Source organism: Lissotriton helveticus, chromosome 5_1 (assembly GCF_964261635.1).
Source record: "Lissotriton helveticus chromosome 5_1, aLisHel1.1, whole genome shotgun sequence".
In the NCBI taxonomy this organism is placed as follows: domain Eukaryota; kingdom Metazoa; phylum Chordata; class Amphibia; order Caudata; family Salamandridae; genus Lissotriton; species Lissotriton helveticus.
In genome coordinates, this window is record NC_136065.1 from 99118596 (window position 1) to 99136607 (window position 18012).

The following is an 18012-nucleotide window of genomic DNA, read 5'->3' on the forward strand; positions in this document are numbered from 1 at the left end:
GCATCCTCGCACTCACAGAAAACCCTTCCACCACCACGACCAACTTCCACAACTGCATGGCAAGCGTCACTGACTGGATGAAGCCCACCTGCTCGAATCTCAACATGGATAAGACAGAAGTGCTGATTTTCTGGGAACAACACCACCCTGTGGAACGACACCTGATGGCCCTCCTAGCTCAGATGCACATTCACACCAACAGACCACACATGCAACCTCGGCATCATCCTAGACCAGAAACTCACCATGAAACGCCAGATCAATGCAGTCTCCTCCGTCTGATTCCTCACCCTCCACATGCTCCAAAAGATCTTCAGTTGGCTTGACCATCAGCACCAGGTAAGCTGTCACTCAAGTTCTAGTCACCAGATGGCTGGACTACAGCAACGCGTTTACACAGGACTCATCATCCAACTCCTGAAGAGATTCCAGACGATACAGAACTCAACTGCCTGACTCATCCTGGAATTCCCAGGAGGAACCACATCACCTCCCACCTCAGGAACCTCCACTGTCTCTCCATCCCGAAAAGTTACCAATTCAAGATGTTGACATACGCCTACAAGGCCATCCATGACCAAGGACCAGCATACATCAACCACCACCTGAACTTCCACCAACCCTCCAGACACCTGTCCTTCACTGTTGTGAGAGATAGGTGGTGCCAGCAGACGTTGCTAAGTTAGCATGAGTTTGTACCTTGCATCACCGCCATTGTGCCGCTTTTGCACATGAAACTACATGCATTGGTTCTGGTAAACACTTATGTTTTCGCTGCTTCACATGGGAACAGTCTGCTTTTCGCTATTCTGCTGTACACTGAGTTCTCGTCTGTACATTGTGTTCAAGGCCAGAAAACAACTCCACTGGTTAATCGGCTTTGGTCCGTCACACACACACATGGAACACAGCTGCGCTTCTGAAACTTTCAAGTGCTTTTAATATTATACAGGATTCAGGTTAAAGACTCTTGGAGAAAACCTTACCAACAGGAAGAGTTGTGCTTGGCCAGAGATGTAAATCCTATCATCTAATACTTGAGGTAGGGGGTTCCTCTATCCAAGCCCAGAGGTCTTCCACTGATATAATAAACATAGCTTGTAGCATGGAGAGGGTGGTAAGAGCTATATGGCTTAATCCACTGTCATTATAATATGCTTTCCCCATTCATACTTTATGGAATTGTAACTATGCTGATTATATTGTTTTCATGCATTATTTTGCTCACCTTAGCACGTGTACTGCATTACAGAGCTCGCTAGTTGAAATAAACATTTTAAACTATACAGTGTCTCTGGTTACTCACATTGTGAACAGGTAAGAGTGGCTAAGCAAAAGAGTGTCTTGTTCCCATGAATTCTGAGAGGACCTGAGTCGCCTTGTTCTAGGATATCTAATCATTGATAGCACTGCTGTAGATGGAAAATAAATTAGATACTATAGCTAGCCGGATAGGGGTTTCTGGGCACTGAGGCGTTTTTTTGGTACACTACAATACAGCAAGGTCCTGGTTTCCCTGAATAGTTCTGTGTATGTGCACAATCCCTGCAACATCTCCTCCCTCACCCTCGCTCACACTCTCCACATTTACCAAAGCAACAGTGGAGGATGTTCCTTCTCCTACCTCACTATAAAGTCCTGGAACTACCCCCCCCCTGCAGCTCCGTACATCTCCCTCTCTCTCTGAATTCAGAAAAGGATTCGAGAACTGGCTTTTCAACTGATCCCAGCAAGAACCCAGCACCTGGATACCCTCAAGGATGATTAGCCGTGCTCTACAAATCCAAGTTGATTGATTGACTCTCACCTTCAGGATATCCCACGCTGATGCCTCGCACATCTTTTCTACTTCCATTATAAGGGCATTGAGAGAGGTGATTTGATTGGACACTTTGATGATATTTGCATTTTCTATTGTGGTGATTTTCTTCTCCATCTCCTCCAGTTTTTCATGAAGTTTTTGCTCATTTTCTTTCAGGAGTTGCCGCAGTTTTTCAGACCCAGATTCAATTTTATTCTTCTCAGTTCTTAACTCGTCCTGTCATAAGCAAAAACACAAAAGCTGGTTAGATATTAAAAAGCTTCCTAAAAGCTGTATTTAGAGTGGGAGTTCAGGGAGGGAGTGTGGACAGGTTGCTAGCTACTTTCAAAAATCTGAACAGTAGCATGCTTCTGCCAAATTCTGAACAGCAGCCTTTTACAACCTTTCCTTCGACCGTCTTCCGCCCTTCTCACACTCCTACTCTCCCCCTTCCCTCAGGCACCTCACAAACTGTAGAGAGGTCAGAAGTTGTGAAACTGCAGAGAAGCTCAATCCACGGAGAGAGTGTAAGGAAGAGACCCCACCATGGGCAGAGACAGTCAAAGACCCAGAGACAGGCTGAGTGGAGAGACAGGCTGAAGTCAAGTGTAAGTGGATATGACTGACACAATAGAATGTAAATGGGGGGGAAGGGCAGGAAGTTTGAGCACTTGGGATTAATTAGAGGATGTACGTGGTGTGCAGCTGCCCCTGTCCTGCTAGGACACTGGATGAGTTCCCCCAGAAGGTGACGCTGAGGGCGTATCCTACTAAGGCTCTCATACAGAGTGAGGAGGTATCATTGAAGTGGTTATTTCACGTTCAGAATCATAAAAAAAGTATGTTTATTCTGTTATTGAATGGAGAACTACCAAATAAATTAATGTTACTGCACCGGATTCTGCAGGTAAACAGCAATCCCTAGAGAAGATGCGGAGGTTGTTTAGAAATATTGTCCTATCCTGAGAGAAGAGGCTGTGAGTTATCAGGTGAGATATGTCACTCTGTGGCTTAGAGCAGGAGCCTGTGTGTTATCAGGTGAGGTATGTCACACTCTAGCTAGGAGCCTGTGTGTTGTCAGGTGAGGTGTGTCACATTGTGGTGTCAAGCAGGAGCTTGTATGATATCAGAGAACGTATGTCAAACTGCAGCTTAGAGCGGGAGCTGTGTGTTGTCAGTAAGTATGGGCGAAATTTGCAAATTCGCGGTACACGAATTCGCGCGAAATTGTAACCGCGATTCGCAAATTCCACAAACTCGCAGATTTTTTTTTTGGGGCCAGTTCGCGATGGTTTTTTACAAGTTCGGGAATGCGAACTTACTTGTGTGGTCGCAACGGTCGCGACCATGTTGTTTCCACGTGTCCAGCCTGTTCGCGACCCTATGGTTGATCACGGCCACCCTCCGGTTCATCACTGCCACCCTCTGGTTCATCACTGCCACCCTCTGGTTCACCACTACCACCCTCTGGTTCATCACTGTCACCCTCTGGTTCACCACTGCCACCCTCTGGATCATCACTGCCACCCTCTGGTTCATCACTGTCACCCACTGGTTCACCACTGCCACCCTCTGGTTCACCACTGTCACCCTCTGGTTCACCACTGCCACCCTCTGGTTCATCACTGCCACCCTCTGGTTCATCACAGCACCCTCTGGTTAATCACAGCACCCTCTGGTTAATCACAGCACCCTCTGGTTCACCACTGCCACCCTCTGGTTCACCACTGTCACCCTCTGGTTCACCACTGCCACCCTCTGGTTGATCACTGCCACCCTCTGGTTCATCACAGCACCCTCTGGTTCACCACTGCCACCCTCTGGTTCACAACGGTCACCCTCTGGTTCACCACTTTCACCCTCTGGTTCATCACTGCCACCCTCTGGTTCACCACTGCCACCCTCTGGTTCATCACAGCACCCTCTGGTTCACCACTGCCACCCTCTGGTTCATCACAGCACCCTCTGGTTCATCACAGCACCCTCTGGTTCACCAATGGCACCCTCTGGTTCATCACTGCCACCCTCTGGTTCATCACTGTCATCCTCTGGTTCACCACTGCCACCCTCTGGTTCATCACTGCCACCCTCTGGTTCATCACTGTCACCCTCTAGTTCACCACTGCCACCATCTGGTTCATCACAGCACCCTCTGGTTCATCACAGCACCCTCTGGTTCACCACTGCCACCCTCTGGTTCACCAATGGCACCCTCTGGTTCATCACTGCCACCCTCTGGTTCATCACTGTCATCCTCTGGTTCACCACTGCCACCCTCTGGTTCATCACTGCCACCCTCTGGTTCATCACTGTCACCCTCTAGTTCACCACTGCCACCATCTGGTTCATCACAGCACCTTCTGTTCATCACAGCACCCTCTGGTTCATCACTGCCACCCTCTTGTTCATCACAGCATCCTCTGTTTCACCACTGCCAACCTCTGGTTCATCACTGCCACCCTCTGGTTCATCACTGCCACCCTCTGGTTCACTGTCACCCTCTGGTTCACTGTCACCCTCTGGTTCACCACTGACACCCTCTTGTTCACCACTGCCACCCTCTGGTTCATCACTGCCACCCTCTGGTTCATCACAGCACCCTCTGGTTCACCACAGCACCCTCTGGTTCACCACTGTCACCCACTGGTTCACCACTGCCACCCTCTGGTTCACCACTGTTACCCTCTGATTCACCAATGCCACCCTCTGGTTCATCACAGCACCCTCTGGTTCATCACAGCACCCTCTGGTTCATCACAGCACCCTCTGCTACACCACTGCCACCCTCTGGTTCACCACTGTCACCCTCTGGTTCTCCACTGCCACCCTCTGGTTCACCACTGCCACCCTCGGGTTCATCACTGCCACCCTCTGGTTCATCACAGCACCCCCTGGTTCATCACAGCACCCTCTGGTTCACCACCACCACCCTCTGGTTCACCACTGTCACCCATTGGTTCACCACTGCCACCCTCTGGTTCATCACTGCCACCCTCTGGTTCACCACTGCCACCCTCTGGTTCATCACTGCCACCCTCTGGTTCACCACTGCCACCCTCTGGTTCACCACTGCCACCCTCTGGTTCATCACAGCCAGCCTCTGGTTCACCACTGTCACCCTCTGGTTCATCACTGCCACCCTCTGGTTCATCACTGCCACCCTCTTGTTCACCACTGCCACCCTCTGGTTCATCACTGCCACCCTCTGGTTCATCACTGCCACCCTCTGGTTCACCACTGCCACTCTCTGGTTCACCACTGCCACCCTCTTGTTCACCACTGTCACCCTCTGGTTCACCACTGTCACCCTCTGGTTCACCACTGCCACCCTCTGGTTTACCACTGCCACCCTCTGGTTCATCACTGCCACCCTCTGGTTAATCACAGCACCTTCTGGTTCACCACTGCCACACTCTGGTTCACCACTGTCACCCTCTGGTTCACCACTGCCACCCTCTGGTTCATCACTGCCACCCTCTGGTTCATCACAGCACCCTCTGGTTCACCACTGCCACCCTCTGGTTCACAACGGTCACCCTCTGGTTCACCACTTTCACCCTCTGGTTCATCACTGCCACCCTCTGGTTCACCACTGCCACCCTCTGGTTCATCACAGCACCCTCTGGTTCACCCCTGCCAACCTCTGGTTCATCACAGCACCCTCTGGTTCATCACAGCACCCTCTGGTTCACCAATGGCACCCTCTGGTTCATCACTGCCACCCTCTGGTTCATCACTTTCATCCTCTGGTTCACCACTGCCACCCTCTGGTTCATCACTGCCACCCTCTGGTTCATCACTGTCACCCTCTAGTTCACCACTGCCACCATCTGGTTCATCACAGCACCCTCTGGTTCATCACAGCACCCTCTGGTTCACCACTGCCACCCTCTGGTTCACCACGGTCACCCTCTGGTTCACCAGTGTCACCCTGTGGTTCATCACTGCCACCCTCTGGTTCACCACTGCCACCCTCTGGTTCACCACTGCCACCCTCTGGTTCATCACTGCCACCCTCTGGTTCATCACAGCACCCTCTGCTTCACCACTGCCACCCTCTGGTTCACCACTGTCACCCTCTGGCTCACCACTGCCACCCTCTGGTTCACCACAGTCACCCTCTGGTTCATCACAGCACCCTCTGGTTCACCACAGCACCCTCTGGTTCACCACTGTCACCCACTGGTTCACCACTGCCACCCTCTGGTTCACCACTGTCACCCTCTAGTTCACCAGTGTCACCCTCTGGTTCATCACTGCCACCCTCTGGTTCACCACTGCCACCCTCTGGTTCATCACTGCCACCCTCTGGTTAATCACAGCACCTTCTGGTTCACCACTGCCACACTCTGGTTCACCACTGTCACCCTCTGGTTCACCACTGCCACCCTCTGGTTCATCACTGCCACCCTCTGGTTCATCACAGCACCCTCTGGTTCACCACTGCCACCCTCTGGTTCACAACGGTCACCCTCTGGTTCACCACTTTCACCCTCTGGTTCATCACTGCCACCCTCTGGTTCACCACTGCCACCCTCTGGTTCATCACAGCACCCTCTGGTTCACCCCTGCCAACCTCTGGTTCATCACAGCACCCTCTGGTTCATCACAGCACCCTCTGGTTCACCAATGGCACCCTCTGGTTCATCACTGCCACCCTCTGGTTCATCACTTTCATCCTCTGGTTCACCACTGCCACCCTCTGGTTCATCACTGCCACCCTCTGGTTCATCACTGTCACCCTCTAGTTCACCACTGCCACCATCTGGTTCATCACAGCACCCTCTGGTTCATCACAGCACCCTCTGGTTCACCACTGCCACCCTCTGGTTCACCACGGTCACCCTCTGGTTCACCAGTGTCACCCTGTGGTTCATCACTGCCACCCTCTGGTTCACCACTGCCACCCTCTGGTTCACCACTGCCACCCTCTGGTTCATCACTGCCACCCTCTGGTTCATCACAGCACCCTCTGCTTCACCACTGCCACCCTCTGGTTCACCACTGTCACCCTCTGGCTCACCACTGCCACCCTCTGGTTCACCACAGTCACCCTCTGGTTCATCACAGCACCCTCTGGTTCACCACAGCACCCTCTGGTTCACCACTGTCACCCACTGGTTCACCACTGCCACCCTCTGGTTCACCACTGTCACCCTCTAGTTCACCAGTGTCACCCTCTGGTTCATCACTGCCACCCTCTGGTTCACCACTGCCACCCTCTGGTTCACCACTGCCACTCTCTGGTTCATCACTGCCACCCTCTGGTTCATCACAGCACCCACTGCTTCACCACTGCCACCCTCTGGTTCACCACTGTCACCCTCTGGCTCACCACTGCCACCCTCTGGTTCACCACAGTCACCCTCTGGTTCATCACAGCACCCTCTGGTTCATCACAGCACCCTCTGCTTCACCACTGCCACCCTCTGGTTCATCACTGTCACCCTCTGGTTCTCCACTGCCACCCTCTGGTTCACCATTGCCACCCTCTGGTTCACCATTGCCACCCTCTGGTTCATCACTGCCACCCTCTGGTTCATCACAGCACCCTCTGGTTCATCACAGCACCCTCTGGTTCACCACCACCACCCTCTGGTTCACCACTGTCACCCATTGGTTCACCACTGCCACCCTCTAGTTCATCACTGCCACCCTCTGGTTCACCACTGCCACCCTCTGGTTCATCACTGCTACCCTCTGGTTCACCACTGCCACCCTCTGGTTCACCACGGCCACCCTCTGGTTCATCACAGCCAGCCTCTGGTTCACCACTGTCACCCTCTGGTTCATCACTGCCACCCTCTGGTTCATCACTGCCACCCTCTTGTTCACCACTGCCACCCTCTGGTTCATCACTGCCACCCTCTGGTTCATCACTGCCACCCTCTGGTTCACCACTGCCACTCTCTGGTTCACCACTGCCACCCTCTTGTTCACCACTGTCACCCTCTGGTTCACCACTGTCACCCTCTGGTTCACCACTGCCACCCTCTGGTTTACCACTGCCACCCTCTGGTTCATCACTGCCACCCTCTGGTTAGTCACAGCACCTTCTGGTTCACCACTGCCACCCTCTGGTTCACCACTGTCACCCTCTGGTTCACCACTGCCACCCTCTGGTTCATCACTGCCACCCTCTGGTTCATCACAGCACCCTCTGGTTCACCACTGCCACCCTCTGGTTCACAACGGTCACCCTCTGGTTCACCACTTTCACCCTCTGGTTCATCACTGCCACCCTCTGGTCCACCACTGCCACCCTCTGGTTCATCACAGCACCCTCTGGTTCACCACTGCCAACCTCTGGTTCATCACAGCACCCTCTGGTTCATCACAGCACCCTCTGGTTCACCAATGGCACCCTCTGGTTCATCACTGCCACCCTCTGGTTCATCACTGTCATCCTCTGGTTCACCACTGCCACCCTCTGGTTCATCACTGCCACGCTCTGGTTCATCACTGTCACCCTCTAGTTCACCACTGCCACCATCTGGTTCATCACAGCACCCTCTGGTTCATCACAGCACCCTCTGGTTCACCACTGCCAACCTCTGGTTCACCACTGTCACCCTCTGGTTCACCACTGTCACCCTCTGGTTCATCACTGCCACCCTCTGGTTCACCACTGCCACCCTCTGGTTCACCACTGCCACTCTCTGGTTCATCACTGCCACCCTCTGGTTCATCACAGCACCCTCTGCTTCACCACTGCCACCCTCTGGTTCACTACTGTCACCCTCTGGCTCACCACTGCCACCCTCTGGTTCACCACAGTCACCCTCTGGTTCACCACTGCCACCCTTCGGTTCATCACTGCCACCCTCTGATTCATCACAGCACCCTCTGGTTCATCACAGCGCCCTCTTGTTCACCACTGCCACCCTCTGGTTCACCACTGTCACCCACTGGTTCACCACTGCCACCCTCTGGTTCATCACTGCCACCCTCTGGTTCACCACTGCCACCCTCTGGTTCCTCACTGCCACCCTCTGGTTCACCACTGCCACCCTCTGGTTCACCACTGTCACCCTCTGGTTCACCACTGCCACCCTCTGGTTCATCACTGCCACCCTCTGGTTCATCACAGCACCCTCTGGTTCATCACAGCACCCTCTAGCTCACCACTGCCACCCTCTGGTTCACCACTGTCACCCACTGGTTCACCACTGTCACCCACTGGTTCACCACTGCCACCCTCTGGTTCATCACTGCCACCCTCTGGTTCATCACAGCACCCTCTGGTTCACCACAGCACCCTCTGGTTCACCACTGTCACCCACTGGTTCACCACTGTTACCCTCTGATTCACCAATGCCACCCTCTGGTTCATCACTGCCACCCTCTGGTTCTCCACTGCCACCCTCCGGTTCACCACTGCCACCCTCTGGTTCATCACTGCCACCCTCTGGTTCATCACAGCACCCTCTGGTTCATCACAGCACCCTCTGGTTCACCACCACCACCCTCTGGTTCACCACTGTCACCCATTGGTTCACCACTGCCACCCTCTGGTTCATCACTGCCACCCTCTGGTTCACCACTGCCACCCTCTGGTTCATCACTGCCTCCCTCTGGTTCACCACTGCCACCCACTGGTTCACCACTGCCACCCTCTGGTTCACCACTGCCACCCTCTGGTTCATCACAGCCAGCCTCTGGTTCACCACTGTCACCCTCTGGTTCACCACTGCCACCCTCTGGTTCACCACTGCCACCCTCTGGTTAATCACTGCCACCCTCTGGTTCATCACAGCACCCTCTTGTTTAACCACTGCCACCCTCTGGTTCATCACTGCCACCTTCTGGTTCATCACTGCCACCTTCTGGTTCATCACTGCCACACTCTGGTTCATCACTGCCACCCTCTGGTTCATCACTGTCACCCTCTGGTTCATCACTGTCACCCTCTGGTTCATCACAGCACCCTCTGGTTCATCACAGCACCCTCTGGTTCACCACTGTAGATTATGGGGAGAAAGCACACTTTCTCAGCCTCAACTGAGACAAATTAATTTGGGGCTGGTTAATGTGCTATTGAATTTGACGCGCCGCTCAGGAAGCACTTACAGGGTTACAGCAGGTGCCCAAGTTGAAGTTAATTTCTTTGTAACCAGTTTGTAAATGGTTACAAAGAAATTAGCTTCAACTTGGGCACCTGCTCTAACCCTGTAAGTGCTTCATGTACTTCAGTTTTGCAAAATCCATTCCGCTCGCGATTTCGTGGATTTTTCTGCAATTTCGCGAGAATAGCGGAATGCGAAATTGCAGAAAATTCGCAAATTCCGCGAGCGGAACAAATTTTCCGCCAATACTTAGTGAGGTATGTCACACTGAAGCTTACAGCAGAAGCCTGTGTGTTATCAGGTGAGGTATGTCACACTGTAGCTTAGAGTAGGACCCTGTGTGTTATCAGGTAAGGTATGTCACACTGTAGCTTAGAGCAGGACTCTGTGTGTTATCAGGTGAGGTGCATCACACTGTGGATTAAGACAGGAGCCTGTGTGTTGTCAGGTGAGGTATGTCATACTGAGCAGGAACCAGTGTGTTATTAGGTGAGGTATGTCACAATGCATGTTTGAAAGCTGCCATCACCAAGAAGGACTATACTCAAAAATTCTGTAGAGTCAGTTATGTCAAAATTAAAGAGAGAGATCCTTCCTGCCAAAGGGACTGGACCCCAAAAACAGACACTATTTTCAAAAACAAGATCCTCCCTTTGGGTTTCTTTTGAGCATACAAATACACACTGCTCTCATACCCACACGGCCAAATCACCAACATCGAATAGAAACCCAAAAAATAATATAAAATATAATATGTCTTTATTAGTAGGATCCTTGTGAGATTAAAAAAATATATAAAAGGTTAAAAAACATATACATCATCAATTCACATCAAATAGTCATATGCGTTAAAAACCTATCATTCAAAAAAACCTGGGAGAATATAATAAGCATTAGTGACACAAAACCTGATAAATCAAGTGACCACACCAAGTACAGCAAACAGAAATAATAGCCTTGGTTCAACACTTTATAGAGTTCTTTTCTCCTGATAGAATCCGGTACTGCTTGGATGCGTTTTCAACACAAAGGGACACGTTCCGGTGTCATCCACGACCTCCTTCAGGCTCACAAATACAATTTAGTGTCTTCCAACACATTCATTGAGAAAGATGATAGGACAATATAGATGGGGGGTGGGGGGGTCTGTCTCCTCCCCTGTGGTGGCTACCATCTCACATTGGCCACACAATATATACTGAAAGTAGGGGCGTACACGTCTTTCCTTTATTAAGTCTTTTTCTGCTGACTTCACAAGATGAGGAAAATGTATGTATGGGTGAGGACAAATCTTCCCTATTACCCTTTATTAAAAACCCATCAGGGTATGGCCACTGGAGCTATGACACCTAATGCATCAAAAGAAGACTTAATAAAGGGAAGACATGTACGTCCCTATTTTTAGTATTTAGTGTGTGGCCAATGTGAGAAGGAAGCCGCAACAGGGGTTGTGGGAGACAGATTGCCCCCATCTATTTTGTCCTCCTCCCCTGTGGCGACTTCCTTCTCACATTGCTGAAAATTTGAGATTTAAGATTTGATCTCGTAAACTGGGATCCTTTATGTTATAGCCTGAAAACATTTGGATTTCCCTCACAAATCTATATAATGGTTCAGATGTCAAAGTTATGATAAATAATCAAATGGTTGGCACCATTTCAATTAATAGAGGCACATGTTAAGATGTCCCTTTTCTCCAAATTGCATTTACTGTTTAGGTCTTGACTATTCTATCCCGCAGGGATAAACAGACGAGAGTAATGTAGTTGAAACAAACTGTCTGACCAAGAGGATTCCATGCGGATTCCTCCCAATGCATGTGATCTTTTGAAGCGTGACGCTTCGCCAGCGCGCGCTTGGCCTGACTCACACCCCATATGCTGTTTCCCTCCCTCTCGCTCGCTCCTTAGCCCCCCACCACACCAGACACGTCAGACTTCAAAGTCTCGCGCTTACGCTCAGCAGCTGGTTTCTCCCCCGTACCCAAATCAACCCCCTCCCGCTGTTAAATACTTGCTGTCCTGTCCCAGCTTCTCATCACCCCACCCATTCTCCATTCTCAAACATTCCCTTGTTTTTTTTTGTAATTTCATTTCACGGCCGCTTTTAATTTCCTTTCGCGGCCGCTTTTAATTTCATTTCGCTGCCGCTTTTAATTTCATTTCGCTGCCGCTTTTAATTTCATTTCGCGGCCGCTTTTTTCACTAAGAGTTTACGAGTGCCATAGTTGTTTCTCTAAAACTCTCTTATGTGATCACTCAGTACGAGCGGATGGGAGGTAAGTATGCCGTCTCACCACCCATTGCCAAATACCCAGAGTAACTACCCACGTCCCACACTAAATGCCTCACTTGTCACAGTCTTTCACAAAGTTGGAACTTCCATATTTTCAGTTACGTTCAGTTTGTAAATACACATAATGCCAACTATTCTTGTTTGGGTAGGCACAGGGAGATTAAGTGAATATTCCATGAAAGCATCCCCGCAGCCGCAGGCTCAGACATTTGTCACGAACATTACATATGCAGTGCGTTGGATGACTGTGGTGTAATAAAAGCATAGCAAGTGTAGCACTCACTACCGCAGCTGTATTCATCTCTAAGCTATGAGTACTGTGACCATATGCTGTAGCTTTAATGGCGCATAGACTTTTAGTCAGTATTTCTGATTGGTTCGCTTTTAGTTTAAACGTGTCACAGTCACATTCTCTTGAATTTATTAGGAAATATGGTGCGTGTAGGAGCACTTGCGGATTTGTTTTCGGTAAACCGCAAATTTACACTTAAATACATACTTTTATCACCAAGCATACGCTGTGAGGACGCTACACAGAGCTGCTCCCCCCCACAACAGGCCTCTCGGATTCCGGGACAATCTATGGCATGTACATGACGTCGACGGCCTTCCCGTTCACCAAGCTTCGTACTCCTTGGCTGATCCTGGATGATGAGACCTTGGTAGGCCCTGCAGGTCCCTATAATCTTGCTCAACTCTGCTGTTGGGCACTCTCGTAGGCATGTTGTGGCAAGCACTTGTGGGCATCATGTGAACAGGACACTGATGGCCTGTGAGACACCTCCTCCTGTGAGCCCTAAACTGTCTGCAAATGGTCCCACATCACCCGTGATAGACAACGTGCCTTTTAAACAAGCACAAGCTTCGCCAGTTTTGGCTTACTTCCCGACACCGACCATGATTCCTTGGACGTGTTAGGAGTGTGGTATCCGCCCAGTATTTGTTCTGTGTTGTGTGTGTTGGAAATGTCCTTCCCTTTGCAGAGAGGGGTGTTTGCATTCTGATGTGGTGACTCAGGATATTGCACATACATTTCAGTTGAGGCAGTCAACTCTCCTCACACCGACAGTGGCCTCTCCCCCGCTCAGCTACCTGCTGTTCTGGGGGAATTCTGTCGGAATTCCAGACGGTGACTGTTGCCAAGTGCCCAGTGGGGGCGGGCCTGTAATGGTGTGTCTTTGTTGGGGAAATTTCTTCTCCTGAGTTTCACTCTTTAGTCATCAGACCATGCGGAGACTCACATTATGTGTCTTTAGTTTGAGCCTGTTCGGACAGTCCCTAAGACTTCACAACTAGCACGGACAGTCCCTCCCATTACACAGCCATCTTCTCCGAGCCTGCAGGGAGAGAGGCACATCTTTAGGGACGGGGAAGGTGTTTGGGGTGTTACACCCTCCCAATAAATGTGTTTCTGCATGGCTCGGCCAACTCGTTTTTTTTTTGCATCTTAAATAATGGCGGTCAAGCATCTAGTCCTGTGCGGCTTGTTTTAAATTTCTCACACTCTGTTTGTGATCTCCCTCTTCCCTCTCTTCCCCCGCGCACTTCCCTCCTACTATTTACCCCCCAGGACGAATGTTATCTCCATCTCTGACGGTGCCAGAGACACTCGAGCAGACTGTAACATCTGGGCCAAGCAGGCGGTAGCCCTCCCTCTGGAAACTGAGCCCCTTCTCCGAGCCGCAGGCCCGACCCTTCACAACCCCCCTACACACACACACACACACACACAACCCCACACACACACACAACCCCACACACACACACACAACCCCACACACACACCCAACCCCCCCCCACACACACAACCCCACACACACACACAGACAACCCCCCCACACACACAACCCCCCACACACACAGACAACCCCCATACACAAACACACAACCCCACACACACAACAACACAACCCCACACACACACGACCCCCCCACACACAACCACAACCCACACACACAACCACAACCCACACACACACAACCCCACACACACACAACGCCCACACACACAAACACACAACTACACACATGCAAAACCCCACACATGCAAAACCCCCCACACACAACCCCCCACACACAACCGCACACACACAACCACACACACACAACCACACACACACAACCACACACACACAGCCACACACACACAACCACACACACGCATACACAACCCCACACACAAACAACCACACACACAACCATACACACACACAACCACACACACATACCCACACACACCCACACAACCACACCCACACAAACGCACACAACCACACACACAACCCCACATACACAACCCCCCACCCACAACCCCACACACACAACCCCACACACACACACAACCGCACACACCCACAACCACACACACACACACACAACCACACACCAGAATAGCAAAACATGTCATAGCAAATCAAAACATAGCATAGCATAACAAAACATAGTATAGCATAACAAAAGACAACAAAACATAGCATAACAAAGCACAACGAAACATAGCATAATTAAACACAACAAAACATAGCATAGCATAACAAAACGTAGCATAGCATCAGAAAGCATAGCATAGCATAACAAAACATAGCATAGCATCACAAAACATAGCATAGCATAACAAAGCAAAGCATAACAAAACATAGCAAAGCATACCAAAACATAGCATAGCATAACAAAACATAGCATAGCCTAACAAAACATAGCATAACATAACATAGCATAGCATAACAAACAAAACATAGCATAACAAAATAAAATCTAGCATAACAAAGCATAGCTTAACAAAACACAATAAAAAAGCATAACAAAACATAGCATAGATTAACAAAGCATAGCATAGCAAAACACAACAAAACAGCATAGCTTAAAAAACACAACAAAACATAGCACAACAAAACATAGTACAACAAAACAAAGCATAGCATATCAAAACATAGCATAGCATAACAAAACACAACAAAACATCGCAAAACAAAACCTAGCATAATAAAACATAGCATAGCATACCAAAACATAGCATAACAAAACACAACGAAACATAGCATAAAAAAACATAGCAAAAAAACCCAGCATAGCATAACAAAGCACAGCATACCAAAACAAACCATAGCATAACATAAAACATAGCATAGCATAACAAAACACAACATAGCATAGCATAACATAGCATAGCATAACAAAACACAACATAGCATAGCATAACAAAAATAGCATAGCATAACAAAAAAAAGCATAGCATAACAAAATAAAGCAAAGCATAGCATAGCACAACAAAACATAGCATAGCATAACAAAACAGCATAGCATAACAAAACACAACGAAAAACATAGCATAACAAAACAGAATAGCGAAACAAAACATAGCATAGCATAACAAAGCACAGCATAACAAAACAAAAACAAAACCTAGCATAACAAAACACAACAAAACATAGCATAACAAAACATAGCATGGCATAAAAAAACAAAGTATGGCATATCATAAAACACAACAAAATATAGCATAACAACTATTGCACTCTCTATCGCTATCACTCTATCTATCTATCTATCTATCTATCTATCTATCTATCTATCTATCTATCTATATCTATCTATTTATCACCCTCACTCTATCTATTTGTCTATCTATCTATCACCATCACTCTATCTATCTATCGCCCTCCCTCACTCTGTATCTATTGCCCTCCCTCTATCTATCGTCCTCCCTCTATCTATCTATCGCCCTCCCTCTATCTATCGCCCTCCCTCTATCTATCTATCGCCCTCACTCTATCTATCTATCGCTTCACCACAGCATCACTCGTCGCAACCACAACATCACTCAGCGCCACCACAGCATCAATCTGTGCAACCATTCAACAACAACTGGTTCAAATATGTTCTCTCAATGTTTCAAGCTTTATTACATTTAACACAAAAACATGTTAATATTTCACTTCTGTTCTTGGATTTTCGTCACAATAAAATACACTGAACATAATCTTCACAAAAGTTGTTTACAAAAGTTTAAGCTATTGCCATTATAAATTACAATAACTTTTATTTAAGTATTCATTTTTAAAAACAATTTAAAAGCCATTGTTATTTGTAATACCAATACATCTAAGTCACGTAAATACAACACATATTGTTCTTCCGGGCAATAACTGGTGTCCCCAAAAGTACTCCCTTGCTGCCCCTTAGGTACGATCTGGGCAGAAAAGCGGTTACTGACCTGGCCAGGCTTCGACCGATTCTGTACTGGAGAAGGCTTTGGACCATGCCTGAGCTATCCCATTACGCTGAGGGGTTTCTAGACATTATCAAAGCCGATATATTCCATAAAATCGGGTGGCTCAAATCGCTGAAAGCAATTCTGATTGAGCTTGGAATGAGTTCGCTTTGTCTAGACCCAGCAGGAGCATCATTCCCTACTAAAAGTGCTTTAAAAGAAATTTATTGGGAAAAGGTAGCCTCCCGGGGTTGGAGTAGTTCTAGTACAGTATCTATGGCCAAAGTATTTTTAGTGGCTAAGCTGTATCCTTCTCTGGAACCCTACTGGGATATTATAACTAGACCTGGCGATAGAAAACTTTTATTTCAACTGAGAGCAGGTGCACTCCCCCTTAGATTTTTGACAGCTAAATGGGAAGGTGGGTTGAGTGATAGTTGCCCTGCTTGTGGTTCCTCCAAAGGAGATTTCATGTTTCTTCACCAACAAAATAGATAAAATCTACGATAAGATTTTATATACTAATCAGGCTTCAACTATTACTTCGGTGAACCCATTACCTACCCCCCCTGACTCTACACCAGACTCACAATCTCTGGATATCTTTCCCCCTGTTTCATCTCAAGAAATATCGCGACTTATAAAACAAATCAAAAGTGGCAGCCCAGAGGATGCTATACCAGCCAGACTAATACCCACTTTGGATGAACACCTTAGCCTACTGATCACAGAACTAGTGAACCTTTCACTCATCTCAGGCACTGTCCCCAAAGAACGGAAGCGAGCTCTTGTCAGACCTTTGAGGAAGAACACCGCCCTACCATGGTCTGACTTGACAAATTTAAGACCCATCTCTCTGCTTCCTTTCTTGGGGAAAGTCACAGAAAAATATGTCAATCAACATCTATCTAGACATATTGAACACGTTCATGCCTTGGATGAGTCCCAATCTGGATTCCGCCCCAAATACAGTACTGAATCCACCTTGCTGTCTGTTACTGATGATCTCCATGCCTACCAGGACAAGGGCCTATCAGTCATCTTGGTTCTATTAGATCTATCGGCAGCGTTCGACACCGTATCTCATTCCATCTTAATTCAACGGTTGTCGAGCGCTGGCCTTAAGAACAAAGCCCTGGAATGGCTAAAGAGTTTCTTAGCTGATCGTACCCAGAGAGTCACCATGGGCACATATCGCTCGGCGGAAATTGAGATTTCTAAGGGGGTGCCACAGGGCTCATGTCTGAGCCCTACACTCTTCAATATCTATGTGGCCCCCCTGGCAGGAGTGCTGCGTAGATACGGATTTGTCCCCGTATCCTACGCAGATGACACTCAACTCCTGTTTCCCTTCAAATCTCTTTCCGCCGAAGTTAAGAACTCTTTTTCAGCTGGCATGAAAGCAGTAGCACATTGGATGTCTTCCAACTACCTCCAATGTAATGTCAGCAAGACAGAGATCATGCTGTTTGGAGAAGCTAAGATACTCTGGACTCCGGATTGGTGGCCTGCTGAGCTGGGGGCTGTCCCTGAACCCAAGAAGATTGTGAAGAACTTGGGCATTCGACTGGACCAAGACCTGTCTCTTAAACAGCATACCAGTTACATAGCAGGGATATGCTTCCACACCATCGGCCTGC

At 48.9% G+C, this 18012-nt stretch overlaps 1 protein-coding gene across 2 annotated transcripts in view; it reads right to left on the bottom strand.

Annotated features, from left to right (window-relative positions):
* LOC144754217 (E3 ubiquitin-protein ligase TRIM7-like) overlaps positions 1–18012 on the bottom strand; it is a 376582-nt gene that overhangs the window by 322846 nt on the left and 35724 nt on the right. For both annotated transcript variants that reach the window (XM_078641804.1, XM_078641803.1), the window contains exon 3: positions 1808–2038. In XM_078641804.1, coding sequence (XP_078497930.1) covers positions 1808–1936 — 129 coding nt within the window. In that variant the 5' untranslated portion in view covers positions 1937–2038. The remainder of the gene's footprint in view (positions 1–1807; positions 2039–18012) is intronic.